A 15,186-nucleotide genomic window follows, 5' to 3' on the forward strand; every position below is an offset into this window, starting at 1 on the left:
GTAGGTACTTGTAAATAGATCTCAGATCCTCTAGATCTGACTAGTGGCCGTATGCTTTTTCACACAGACATAGGAAAGTTTATATTGAGCTTCACACTTTTGGAATTAAGTTTTGCATCAAACTGTACAGGAATGAATAGCTGGAAATTGAGATTTAGTCCTGTGTATAATTGTCCCCATTTCCACAAAGAATATGTCATCATTTATAGACGTTTCTCTGTGGGTGTCAACTTAAACAGCTCTCATTTATACCACCTGATCAAAGTTTGCCAAGAACAATGTCTGCATATACAACTTTAGCGCTACTATAACTACTCGTGATGCCAGTCTGTGATGTGTGATTTATTAAACCTAGGCTTATCCTGCTCCTAGGTACTACCTGAGCGGCAACGTTTTTTGTTTAGAAGTCTCTTGGGATGGAGGTGGCTGTCATCTGATGGCGGCTAAGTCCTGAGATGCTCTTGCTGCAGGCTGCACCTCTTGTGGTGCATGGGCAGCCTGGCCTTCCATCCATTCAACCATACGTTCAGGCATTGGAGGGAGCTGTCTGTTTAAGTTAATTTAGATATCTATGGAATAATTTCAAAATCTTGTAGAATATTTGGCAAGAACTGCCGTCAGTAGTAGCCATTTTATACATTACATGCTAAGTGCTATTGATAACTACAATTGAAGGATCATTGTAGGGCAGCAGTAAGTACTATGGTTACAAACTTCAAATATTAACAAAAAGCTAAATTGCCCAATCTAGCATTCACACACAAGATTGTCCCTCGCTATCTCTGGTGGCTGTCAGGAGGATGAAAAGTAATTATCATTTTTTCTTTCACTTTTGTCTTCTACATGCAGTGGAATTGCACTGCTCTATTTATGCTAAAAGCAGCTAATGCTATGGAGATGGAATATAAGTTATCTCAGTCCGTTATAATTGTTTCTATCTCCTTAATCTAAGGTTATAACTGTTGGTAATAGAGGCAAAATTCAAACAGGGTAAGATAATTACAGTCTTGTATTAAATTATTTAAAATGATGAATGTGCAGCTGCATAAATATCCTTGGTAAAGGGACACCAATCACAGATAAACATAGAAGGAACAATATGAGGTGTCCACAAACCTTCCCTTTTGTTCTTTCCTCCCCTCCCCCCCCCCCCACCTACACTGGCACTGTACTTGCTCAAAAACTTTAACTCTTTTAACATCTTCCAGTTCTGACGAAAAGTCTTCGACCTGAAACGTTAACTCTGATTCTTTCTCCACAGATGCTGCCTGACTTGCTGAGCTTCTCCAGCATTTTATGTTTTTATTTCAGATTTCCAGCATCCGCAGTATTTTGTTTTTGACTCGGTTAGAATACTATGTTCAATTTTGGTCTCCTCACATGGTGGGTGATATTGAGGCTTTGGAAAGGGTGCAGAGGAGGGCCGCAAGATTAATTCCTAGTTTAAAGCATCTTAGTTGCCCAGATAGGCTCAAAGAGCTGGATTGCTATACTTGAGAAAAGTGTAGACTTGGGGGTGATTTGATCGAGGTTTATAAGATGGTGAAGAGACTAGATTGTGTTTCAACTAAGTAGGTTAGGGAGGGCCAGGGGTCACTCTTACAAATTATGTAAGGACAGAACAAGGTTAGATATTAAGAGGTTGTTCTTTTCTCAGAGAATAATGGACCAATGAACAGGCTGCCGGCTACTGTGGTAAAAGTTGAATTTCTTCAGGCGAGAGCTGGACCTGTTTCTGGCTAGGTCGGAGATCACTTCGTACAAGAGGTAGCTACCGTGTAACATTGACCAAGGTCAAGGTGGTCTCTTGGACTAATTTTCATCACCTAAGGTGGTCGAAGAGGAATTTTTCAGATTTTTTTCCCCCTAAATTGGTGTGCCGTCTGATACATAGGAACAGGAGTAGGCCACTCAGCCCCTCAAGCCTGCTCTGCCATTCAATTAGACCCTGGCTGATCTGTACTTCAACTTCATTTACCCACCTTAGCTCCATATCATTTATTACTGTAACCTAACAAAAATCTAGCAATATCAGTCTTGAAAGCTCCAATTATCCCAGCCCTATGAACCAAATAGGGCTTCATTACGCCCCCATTTTTGAGTTTTTGTTGGCTCCTCCACCCTGAAGGCAAGATGGTTCAGAAAAATACAACCAACTGATATCCAGATAACACAAAAGGGTTTTGGAGGAAGGATAGTTAGGTTTATCTTAAAGTGGACAACAAAGAGTCAAACAAAAAATATAGAAGTGAGAAAAAGAAGAAACACAATTAAGGAATGACTGTTAGTAATAGCAAAAAACAAAAAGCTGAAATTCAAGTACACTAATGCAAAATCTTAAGGAATAAAATTGGCAAACTAGAAGCAATTATTGCAGTAGAAAAATACATCAGTGTTTTAACTGAACTTTTGCTGAACTGAACTGTCATGTGATTTCAGCATTGCCAATGTAGGAACATTGGGAGCTTGCTAATGATGGCTCAGGGTTTATTACTCTTTTCAAATCCTTATATTGGGATATTCTGGAATTTATAACAGTCTATTCTAATGGGTGTGTAGAGTTCAACGTCACTGGCTCAGCTGACCCATGAGACAGTGACTGAATGTTGCCGAGGTCTACCACCTACTGAAGGTCTAAACCACAGCGTACATTGCAAATGTACCAGGGTGGGTAGAAACTAGGGCCTATCACTCTTTTAGGACCCCTCAGGAAAATTGGGATGCTGTGAGCAGAGCATGCATTAGGCTCTGGACACCAGTTTTATTGCCTATACCAATATGACTGGCAGTGTACTTTTGGCTCGTAATGTGGCGTACACTTCCTGCCCGCCATATTGGAAGTTTCTGTAAGGGGTTTTTACTGTTTCTCGGGCTTATTATAGGTCAGCCAGTTATGTTTTTTCTGAGCTGCCCTGCCCGCTGTGCGGTTGCGAATCGCTTTCCCCTTCCTGATTCTGAGCTGAGGACTTATCGGGCGGTAACAAGGACAGACAAACAGACCAGTGGATTGGTACAAGGAAAACCAATGTTTATTAATAAGAAAACTAAAACTACAAGGTAAACAGTATTATACAGAAGATAAAAGAAATCGCTATGGATGCAATACAGTCTTACACTTAACGGGGTGGAAGAAACGGACACATCGAGGGAAAATTCTAAAAGCACAATTTTAGCAATACCCCTTTAACTCCCACCCTTACACCTAGCTAGGTTGTCTTGTGGCGGCCAGAAAATTAATGCTCACCGGTGAAACAGATGAAAAGGCCTGGCCCCTGTGCCCTGCTGCTGCCGTCGACATGTGGTTGCGAGGTTTACTGGATGGCCTTCCTTCTTAGTTGCTAGCAGGCAGACAGGACACCGGGCCAAGAGGCGGAGAAGAGAGAGAGAGATACTGGGAAGCCCCAGTTATACCCTCCCGGTAATGGGTAAATTTCGCGCCTCATCAGTTTGCTCCATTGTCCGATTTGGGCTTGAAAACGTAAGACAAAAGGGGTCCCGATTTTGGCCCATTTACATTAGTGGCCAGTACCTGTACTGATCTGTTCCATAACTGCTCTCCATTGTTCCGAATGTTCCTTAATGGGTTACCTTTAATCCTGCGATTATTCCTGCTCAAATTTTGATGTGTAGGCCGGCAACATTGATGGCTTGCCTCAGGGCATGAATACAACTGCATTGTTCAAAGAGAATCCAATTTCAAATGCTGCAGGCCCTTGGCCATGTGTCTGACCACAGCCATTTTGAAAGACCCTGGATTTTTTAAAACAGTCACACCAGGGTTTCTTTAATAACTCCAATCAATCTTCGCGGTGGCGTGGGGGGGGGGGACATGTGAAATTTTGTGAATCCCTTCAGCTTAGGCGCCCATTTAGCGCTTGAAAAACAGTTCATGGAGCCATTTAATTTCTAGGCCATATGTTTTTCAGCATAGAAAGACTTCTGAGGGATGGAGAAATTTTCATCCTAATTCCCTGCTGAAATTAGTCAGGACTGCAGTGGAGAATGTTGGAAAATTGGGGAGTTGTTGGGGTCTACCACTGCCTTACTACCCGATCAGGATTCCCTGGCCCCCCAGGACCACCACTGCCTACTCCTCTGGGTGCTGCATGTAAACAGGGGCGTTGGGCCTGGGATCCCACCAGATTTTCTCGCTTTTTGCCACAACTTCCTGGAGCTGCCATGTGGAGATGCTGGATTGAAAAAACAGTTAAAGCATTGAAAAAAATTCACTGTGTTCCTTGTTGGATATCATACCTTGTAAAATTACAAATGTACATTTCAGCTGTTCTGTTTTGTGATCCAGTACCTTTTTTAGGGTGCGTTATACAATGGCTTCAGCACCGACTGGAATGAAGCAGTTTTTATTGTACTGCAGTGCTGAAGTTGCTGTGTAAATAGAGATTAAGGCCAGTGATCTCAGAGTAGGTTCCACTAGAGGCAAGTGAAACCCCAAGCAACTGTGGATTTCACACCTGGAATTGTGTAAATGTGGTCTTCGCATTTCAAGTTTAAAGTGCATAGTAGAGCGAGGGCATGGCTGGAACTTTGCCAGAAAAGCAGGTAGAATTACATACTTAAGGAAGTCTTTAAACATTTGGTTGACCTTCCTGAGGGTAATGTAGGAAATGTTTTCCAGTACATGTAAATTTAGCTGTCATGTGTACATGCATTCTGATGTCATCATACACACATCATGACTCAATGTCAGCAGCCTTCACAGTGGCTTATCCCCAGGAAGTAAGATCAAGTTTCGGAAGAGCCAGTGTACATTGACTGTCCAATTTCAAGCTTGATCTGATTTGTTCATAAGACCACAGTAATATTCTTTGAATGCAAGGCAAACAGAACTCCGAGAATTAATCATTTCTCTTCATTTAGTACACATTTAGAAATGTTAGGAAATATTCAGTCAACTTGAAATAAAAATCAAGAGATACGTAAAATGGGCTGCTGATTCGCTATCACCCATTTTACACTATCGCACAAAATAAAAATTTCCCAGATAGTGTGAGAGGCCATGTACCCATGGTATTTTTATATTTGTTCTCAGGATGTTGACGACACTTGTAAGGCTGCTTTCATTGCTCAACCCTAGCTTCCCTGAGAAGGTAGTGATGGTCTTTCTCCTTGAATTGCTGCAGTGCTTAGTGGTGGGTGGGAAGTTAAAATCGTTCATAAGACCACAGTAATATTCTTTGAATGCAAGGCAAACAGAACTCCGAGAATTAATCATTTCTCTTCATTTAGTACACATTTAGAAACGTTAGGAAATATTCAGTCAAGACTTTTCTGTACGTGAGTCCACATCATCACACACTATATTAGTAAAGTATTTTTGCATATTAATTGATAAATATTTTTCTTTCTCATCATTCTTGCTGTTTCTTTTCTTCTAATGTGCTGCAGCATAATATCATGATGGACTTTTTTATAAAGAAATTTTGCTGATCAGTAATGCCATCACATCAGTTTGTCAGTTGGAAGATAAATGCACAACATTTTCACAGTAATTTTCTTGAAAAAATGCCTCAAGTAACCCATTGCCTGTTACACCAATGATAAAATAAATGCTGGAGAAAGCGGATGTACAAGGTTCCCTTCAAAAAATCAATGTAGCATTAAACTGGTCAGAAAAGTGAAAGAACTGATAATATAGTTTAATATTACTGTAAGTGTCCATTTATCATCCATTTAAATATGAATAATGGTGTTTTGTTATGTATGATCAGTATAATATATAACCTCGACTGAAACATTTTATTTTCTGTTACTTAGTGGTGCTACATCAGTGGTGTGTCAGTGCAGACAGAAGGGAACTGAGAAGCTTTATGCTGTGAAAATGCTGAAGAAAACTGTGAGTCTTTACTTTGTTTAGACAAGAAATGCTATTATATCTTGGGCTAATAGGACAGGAGGTGTATTTGCAATTAGGTAGGTAAAAAGCAAGGCAGGAAACGGAAATGCAGATCATTGCACAATGTAATAATATGGAATTATTTTCAGTGTAAAACTGTATGACTAGATTAGATTCAGATTAAAATGCCAGTTTGCTTCATTTGAATTAGGAATCCACGCATGTATTTAATGTTAACTGTAAGTACACAGACTGAGTTCTGATTAAAGTGGAGCCTCCCTTAACTGCCATAATAGAAGAGAACCTCCAGGAGGATAATGGAAATTGCTGGTTAATTGAGAGTTCCACTGAATTAAACTATAATGGAATAAAGTAGTATAAGGATGAATTCTATGATCCAACAGTTCCATTTGTCTTTATGAATGATGACATACAGTTACTATGCTTTTGTGCTTGTCTCTTCGGTTTTGAGAACTGACTCTCTGAAAACATTAGAAATGGATATGTTAGGGCTGATTTTCCTCCCTCACCTTTGCCTGGGCACTAGTCAGGTGAAGCATACCCTGTGGGAGGTGGGAATAACACCTGAGGTCTACTTCTTCTGGATGTTCCTACGTTTGAGCACCAGCCCGATATACCCGCAGGGAGGTGCTGCTAGGTTGCTCCTGCCTCATTTCTATGAATTAGAATGCTTGCGCCTGCAATGAAGAGGTGGCGGATACCCAGAGTCACAGGTCCCTTTATTTTTTTCCTCTGCTTTGTACCCAACTGAGATTTATCCAGATATATAACAGAGGAAAGTCAGAGCCTTCCTCGTTCTTACTAGCAGTGTTTAGGAACATAGGAACAAGAGTTGACTCTCGCACCTGTTCTGCCATTCAATTCAATCATGGCTGATCTGTACCTCAGCTGGGGATGGGCAATAAATACTGGCCTTGCCAGCGACACCCACAGCCCAAGAATGAAAAAAAACTTGATTTACCTGCCTTTGCTCCATATCTCTTGATACCCTTACCTGACAAAAATCTATCTCTCTGTCTTGAAAATTTCAATTGACCCAGGATCCACAGCCTTTTGAGGGAGCAACTTCCAGATGTTCACTACCCTTTGTGTGGAAAAAAATGCTTCCTGGTTTCACTCCTAAATTTAAGATTATGCCCCCTTCTTCTGGATTCCCCCACCAGAGGAAATAATTTCTCTGTAAGGACGTTATCAAATCCCTTTATCATTTTAAACACCTCTATTCAATTACCCTTAAAGCATCTAAATTCAAAGGAATAGAAACCAAGTTCATATTACCTGTCCTTGTGATTTAACTCTTTAAGTCCTGGTATAATGCTGCTGAATCTGCGCTGTCCCCCTCCAAAGCCAAAATATCTTTTCCTGCGGTTTGGTGCCCATAACTGAATGCAGTACTCCAGATCACCCGTTAACAATTCAGCCCAGTTTATTGTGGTCAATTCATTTCTCATCCCTTTAAAGTTTGCCTTACTTAAATTTAAAAGCATGGTTTGAAACCCTCCCTTCTCCCTCTCAAATTTAATATCAAATTCAGTCATGTTATGGTCACCATTTGCAAGATGTTCCCTTACCGTCAGATTGTTAACTAATTCTGTAAAATATAGAAGTGGGTATATATAATACTATTACTTATAATTAAGCCTTTGTTTTAATCCATAATTTTCTTTTTCACAATTTTATAATTATTACATTATGCTGATGGCAGGAAGTGAGTAAGAAATTATGAAATATAATCATTTTATTTTGGTTGATTATATGACTACCAGAAGGATGTAGTCATATAATCAACTAATATAAAATTATATCTATAGTAGATACTGAAGTCACTGAGTAGAAAGTGAGAACAGGCTGGGGTTTGCATCACCATCTCTGAAGCCTATTAAATCTATTTCTGCATTGTTTTATTCCCCCCCTCCCCCCGATCTACCAAAAAGCACTATTTTGTGTAAAAGCAAATGTGTGAGAGATAGTACATTTAAGATATTTATATAAAGATCGTGAGAAGGATATTTAAAAAGGTGTGTTAAACTGATATATCATGATAGAAGATGAATAATTTTCATGTCTGATATGCCCTATAATGCCTTTTGTATCAGATGTACATTAGCAGTGGGACTCAGGGTGGACACAGGAAGCTCCTATTTGAAATATTCATCTGACATGGGAGTAACATAATAACCCATTCCATTTTCTGATCATTATGCTTGTACCATGCCAGATTGTAATTACACCTATAAGGGGCATCCAGGAGTGCTAATGGATTAGTTGCAAGAGAAAGTTCATTTAAAAGACACAACAAAGCAATGATTTACATTCAGATAGTACCTTTAACGTAGAAAAATACCCCAAGACACTTGGGACAGAATAAGAACATTTCTGCACCATTTTTCTAATTTTTTTCTGCTGCCACTTAGAATTTCATGAGTCTATGGTAATTGCTTTGCAGCTTTCTTTTCCCCTACAGCATCCAATCTCGCCACCAATATGTTTCCCATTGAAAAACGCGAATATGTGGCCATTTTGGAGGAGGAAGAGAAAAAGTAGTGGAAGGGCACCAGACTGCACCCGTAATATTCTGTGCACACCCTCCCGAACCTTTTCTTTACTTGTTCGTGGGAAGTGGCCAACACTGGCAAGGCAGTATTTATTGCCCAAGAGTCAATCCCATTGTGTGGGACTTGAGTCACATGTAGACCAGACCAGGCAGGGGTGGTAGGTTTCCTTCCCTGAAGGACATTAGTGAACCAGTTGGATTTTTGCAAACACACTTTCATGGTTGTTTTATCTGGTGCCAGCCCACAAATGACCACAAATTATCTCTAGTGCTTAGCAATCTTGGATGTTTGTTTTATATGACTGGACACAATTGAGGTGAAAATGATGGAAATTAGGACATATGACATCACCACATCATGATCCCCTCATTTGTATTTAGCTGCCAGTATATGGGTGGGTGTTTCTCCCGCTGACGAAAATTACATCAATAAATGGGGCAGGTGCAAATGTGGGAGAACAGAAATCCCACCCATTTTCCATTGTCCAAAGGACCCAACATTTTTAGCTGGATTATATTCATTATAGTTCGTAAAATTGACTGTTCCAGACGTTGTAAAGGGAAGTTGAACTGTTGTGATACCAAAAGAGAGGATATGGAACAGTTATTTCCTTTTACTAATTAAAGGAAATTAGGATTAGTAAAAAATAGTGCTAGAGAAATTAATGGGACTGAAAGCCGATAAATCCCCAGGACCTGATAATCTGTATCCCAGAGTACTATAAGAGGTATCCATGGAAATAATGGATGCATTAGTTGTCATCATCCAAAATTCTATAGATTATGGAACAGTTCCTGCAGATTGGAGGGTGGCAATTGTAACCCCACTATTTAAAAAAGGAAGGAGAGAGAAAACAGGGAACTTCGGACCGGTTAGCCTAACATCAGTAGTGGGAAAAATACCAGTCACTGAAAGCAAACATGCAGGTGCAGCATGCAGTTAGGAAGTATGTTGGCCTTCATTGCAAGAGGATTTGAGTACAGAAGCGAGGATGTCTTACTGTAGTTAAACAGGGCCTTGGTGAGACCACACCTGGAGTATTGTGTGCAGTTTTGGTCTCCTTACCTAAGAAAGTATATGCTTGCCATAGAGGGAGTGCAACCAGACTGATCCCTGGGATGGCAGGACTGTCATATGAGGAGAGATTGGGTCGACTCGGCCTGTATTCACTCGAGTTTAGAAGAATGAGAGGGCATCTCATTGAAACATATAAAATTCTGACAGGACTAGACAGACTGGATGCAGGGAGGATTTTCCCCTGGCTGGGAGGTCCAGAACGAGGGGTCACAGTCTCAGGATACAGGGTAGGACATTTAGGACTGAGATGAAGAGAAATTTCTTCACTCAGAGGGTGGTGAACCTGTGGAATTCTCTACCATAGAAGGCTGTGGAGGCCAAGTCACTGAATATATTTAAGAAGGAGCTAGATAGATTTCTAGACACAAAAGGCATCAAGGGATATGGGGAGAGAGGGGGAAAATGGTACTGAGATAGAAGATCAGCCATGATCATATTGAATGGCCTATTCCTACTCCTATTTTTTAAGTTTCTATTAGGAGCATTGATAATTGGAGACCATTTACAATAGGCTTGGAAATTTTTGCTAAACGCCTTGCCACTGAATGAAATAAAAAAAATTTATAGCAGCTACGCTAAGCTACAATAAATATTGCTATTTTTAGGAAGGTCATGATGGGCAAAAAAAGTCAGAGCTAGAATTCCTTGTTCCTTATGGTAGCAGAGTGGAAATCCACTCCTAACCTTGCCAAGGTATATGGGGATGGGCAGGGGCATACGAACAATGACGAACAGGAAAAGACCCTCTGTTCCTTCCACCCCTCCCACACAATTGTGATAGCTTGTGTATCACAATATATACACTCCCCACTCCACCTAAAACCATGCGATTTCCTGGGGGAGGTGAAAATCCAGATTAAAAACCCAGGCCAATTTGGAGGAAAAAAATCTGGGAAATTCCTCTCTGACTCACCTAGGCGATTGAGACTACTCCAGGAGATCACTCTGGCCCTTGGTCAGCTAATTTTACTAATTCCGGTGGGTGCTTATACCAGTATGAGTACATCTTATGTGCCCATTAGGAAGGCAGGAAGAGGTGGCACTTCACAGCCCCTTGGGAGGGAAAGCCAGAGTGACTGACAAAGGTTTCTGACACTTCTGCCTGTCCCAACCCTTAGTGCAAATTCTCCTATGTTTCTCTTCAGGGCGGTGACCCCATGTTTTTAATTTATGCCTGATTTCCTGCTCCCGCTGCTGTTCTCCTGGCTGCTTTACTCCATGGGAGTGTGCCCTGGACTCTGGCGATATTAAAATTAGAGCTAGGCCATTCAGGAGTGAAATCAGGAAGCACTTTTTCACACAAGGATAGTAGAAATCTGGAACTCTCACCCCCAAAAGACAATTGGAGCTTTCAAGACTGAGATAGATAGATTTTTGTTAGGTAAGGGTATCAAGGGATATGGAGCAATGGCAGGTAAATGGAGTTGAGGTGCAAATCAATCATAATCTAATTGAATAGCAGAGCAGGCTCAAGGGGCTGAATGGCCTATTCCTGTTCCTAATGTTCTTATGTTTCTAGATTTCTTACTCTCAGAAATATAGGGAACTATTTGGGGGCTGGAATTGATGCATGAGTGGGGTTGAAGGGAGACCAATGGAATGAGAAATTGGAGACAAAAATGGCTAACTTTTTTTTCCATTTTACACACCAGGCATAACATTCTGTTCATATTTCTTTGACATCACTATGTTTGTTTTCTATTTTCCTTACATATATGAATGGCGGGGGAGATGACAAGAGGTGAAACAGGGACATGGTGAAAGTTCCCAATATGAATTTGTGCAACTAACCTCAGTAGAAAACTTAGGAAATGCAGACTTTGTTTTAAAAAACTGAACATAAACCCAGGATATGTGATCAACAGGTAACATTTCCAGAGATAAATAGAAGCAATATCTTGACACAGAAGATAACATCTTATTATTGGAAGCTGAAGCAGAACTATTCTCCATGGTCAATACAATGCTTTGACTCTAAGGATTTTATAATACTTTTTCCTGGCATGAATAACAGATACTGACAGCCAGGCAGAGGCAGATCAAGAGCACTTTGGCTTGGTGTGCTGTTGTTCCAAAGATATTCATAGAATCATACTGAACAGAAGGAGGCCATTTGGCCCAATGTGCTTCTGCTGGCTCTTTGAGAGCTATCCAATTAGTTCCACACAGAAGGATTAGAGGGGACGTGAGGGAAAACTTTTTTACCCAGAGGGTGGTGGGTGTATGGAATTCACTGCCCGAATTGGTGGTAGAGGCAAGGGCCCTCAACTCTTTTTAAAAAGTACCTGGATCTGGACCAACTCCAAAAGAGATCGTCTGCAGAATCCGGTGATAGTTGGAAAAGCTCCGGATGGACGGCCTCGAGCAGCACAGAGTCAGGCGCAAAGACCATAATGGACTGAGTCTCGCCGCCTGGAGCCGCAGTGCTGTAAGCTGCAGGGCTACGGACCGGGTGCTGGAAGGTGGGATTAGAATGGGCACCTGGTTGTTCTTCGAGCTGGCACGGACACGATGGGTCGAATGGCCTCCTTCTGTGCTGTATCTTTTCTATGGTTCTATGATTCACTCCCCTGCTCTTTCCCCATAATTCTGCAAATTTTTCCTTTTCAAATATATATCCAGAATGGTTAGGGCCAAAGCAAAGATGAGCTTTGGCCCTTTTGGGGAGACTGATATTTTGTTAATCGTATCTCTCAATTATACTGTCAGAGAAAATGCTCTATATTGCCTTCATTTTCCTGCCAGCCTGCATTTAAGAAGACGCAGACAAGAGCAAGTGTGCAAGAATTTTGAGTCAGTACCTCGGATAACAAACTTAAACTTTTCATTTTATTCATACTTTTATACAATAGCAAAATCTATTTATATTTTCTATTGTTTCACAGGTAGATAAAAAAATAGTTCGAACTGAAATAGGAGTACTACTTCGACTCTCCCACCCCAATATTGTAAGTATGAATTGCTATATTTATCACAATATCTAACTTGCCGATGTACTAATATCATCAAAGATACAAGACCCTAGTAATTTTCCCCCCTTCCCTTTTTGTGTAAGGTTCTTAACGATTTATAACTTGCAGGCTCAGTTATAAATATGCTATATTTTGAAATGTTTTATCATTGTTGACTGCTCACTTTCCAATATAGCACAAATATACTTAGCCATTTTTGTGCCATTATGGTACATATTAACATTAGCACACGGGTGCCGCTACACCATTTCCAGTAGATGAACAGAGGAGGAACAGTTTTCCACTTAATTGGTATGTTTGCAGCCCCTGCTGAATGTTTTCTGCTTTTTATTTTTAAGCAGGCATAAATTTTGTCAGACCTTTGCTCTTCACTGAAAATGTTGATGCAACATGAAAGTCTTGTGTTTATTTGCTACCAGGGGAAAACACATTTGTACCCAAAAAGTTGCAATAATGGGACCAGCACCTGCAGAAAAATACTACATTGGGCTGTATAATTCTTTAAACTTATAGAGCTATAATTCAACCATGTAGCGCCCATTGTATAAGCGCTACGCGGTCTCCAGAAGTTCCAAAACGGCATCCGGAATGTGTGCGCAGGTTTCAAGCATGACGTGCGTCGGATGCCATCTTGGTAAAGGGGGTCACGCAGGCACAGATAACGAACGCCGGCAGCATGTAAAGATGGCGAGATTATGCGTTAGATCAGTGTGCAACGCTGATTTAAAGGGATAGACACCATTTTGGCACATAAAAGCTGCAGCCAATGCACTGTCTTAACCACGACCATCTGAACATGTCTTAGATGGCCTGGAGGACCCGCCACCAGTGCTATTTAAAGGGACCATGCAAGATTTACAAGTTAGTTGCTGGATTATTGCGTCTGGCTGCTGATTCATTTGTATCTGTTTTCGGATGTCTCCTATACTTGAATAGTAGGACTAGGCGACATAGCCTATCACTTAGAGCCAGGATTTGCAGAAGTGAAGTTAGGAAACGCTTCTACCTGCAAAGGATGGGAGAAGTATGGAACGCTCTTCCACAAATGGTAGTTGGTGTTAGTTCAATTGTTAATTTTAAGTCTGAGATTGATAGATTTTTGTTAACAAAGGGTATTAAGGGATATGGGGTTAGGTCACAAATCAACCATGATCTCATTGAATGGCGGAACAGGCTTGAGGGGCTAAATGCCACTGCCACTTGCTGCCTCCTGTTTTGCGCCACTTTCCCCTGCGAGAAAACGGGACATGTGTCAGTGAGTGTCCTGCAGGATGTTTGTGTGATGTGCCTGTCATGGTTGAATAACTGCCAGCGTGTGTGACCTGAGTTGTGAGTGTGCAGCTTGAAACAGTAGTAATGCGTGAGGGTGAGAGGACGCATCTGATTGGAAGAGTTGAGTACTGATTGAAAGAATTTGTTGGTGGATGGGTGATAGGGGGTGTAAGTGCGTGGAGCAGTGGATGCGGCTAGTGGTGCAGTTGGTAGGAAATGCCATGTGACAGTAGACCTCACTCATCTTGACCACTTGTGACAAAGCATTAAACTTTTTTCTGTACTGCATCCATGTTTGTGGTACTATGCCCCTGGCATTGACTTCGTCCCCTACTGCCTCCCTCTGCCTCTTGAGCATATGTCTAAAGTGCCTCTTGCCCCCTGCAGATATAGGATGCCCCTCCTTCTGTCTATCTCTTGCATCAAGGTCACCAGTTCAACAGCAGAGAATCTTGGTTCACACTCTCTTGCAGGCCTGGTTCAAACTCAGATCGGCAGATTGGTGAGGTCTGGTGTGCAGATTGGAGGATGTGGGATTTAGTGGTGTGCAATCTTTATTCAATGTTTTAACATAACTCATCAGGTTGCAAACATAGGGACGGGACCTGCATCTGTGTTTTACATGTGCAAAGTCTGGTCTCCGTTCAGACTCTGTGCAGACCGTATCTTATATTTTGCACATATATATGGTGCAGGCTGCCTTTAAGAGGTGCAGGCTGCCTTTAAGAGGTGCAGGCTGCCTTTAAGAGGTGCAAGCAACTCACGTGAGATTTGGGCCCCTCTGCTGGTGAGAAGTGCCGATGCTGGAGAGAACATTGCAGCTAGTCCTCCATGCTGCGCTACTATCAGGTAAATGAGGAGGTAGCACGAATTTAACGTGCTGCCTGAGTCGGAACCTCCTGGCGCTGGCTAATCACGCACCGCGATGCCTGTGCCCAGATTCGGGTCTTAACCCCCATATTTTCCAAAGAGTTGGCAATTTAGAATTTGGAAAGGGCATAGAAGTGATCTGTTTTTTAAGGCCATATTTTAACTCGGGGCATAATTGAGGCAGCCAGCAAACCATCCGGCCCCCTCTCAATGTGAGGCCCGGCAGATTTCAACTCTTGGGTTTCATTTAAATGATCCAATTCGGACTCCCGCCCGAACCCAGTGGGAATGACGAGGAGGCCGGCAGGCGAGAATGGTGGCAGGTGGCAGGAGGCTACCACCGGGGACCCAAGGGAACGGTTCCGCCTCTATGGTAAATGGTAATGGGGTGGGTCCGAAAGTGGTTGGGGGAGGCCGAAGCCCGAAGCAGGGGAGGCCCATGGTTTCCTTCTGGTTTCCGGCAGGAGCATTCCTGCTCTCCTGCCCCACAAAAAACATTAAAAAATGAAACATTTCAACTTACCTGGGCCTTTCTGGCCATGTTCCTGCTTACTCCCAGCTTTAG

General features: G+C 41.8%; 1 protein-coding gene across 1 annotated transcript in view; it reads left to right on the top strand.

Annotated features, from left to right (window-relative positions):
- Positions 1 to 15,186, top strand: part of camk4 (calcium/calmodulin-dependent protein kinase IV) — a 196,647-nt gene that overhangs the window by 60,512 nt on the left and 120,949 nt on the right. The window contains exons 2-3 of the mRNA XM_067982948.1: positions 5,776 to 5,854; positions 12,393 to 12,455. Coding sequence (XP_067839049.1) covers positions 5,776 to 5,854; positions 12,393 to 12,455 — 142 coding nt within the window. The remainder of the gene's footprint in view (positions 1 to 5,775; positions 5,855 to 12,392; positions 12,456 to 15,186) is intronic.

The sequence above is a fragment of the Heptranchias perlo genome, chromosome 4 (assembly GCF_035084215.1).
Source record: "Heptranchias perlo isolate sHepPer1 chromosome 4, sHepPer1.hap1, whole genome shotgun sequence".
Lineage (NCBI taxonomy): Eukaryota > Metazoa > Chordata > Chondrichthyes > Hexanchiformes > Hexanchidae > Heptranchias > Heptranchias perlo.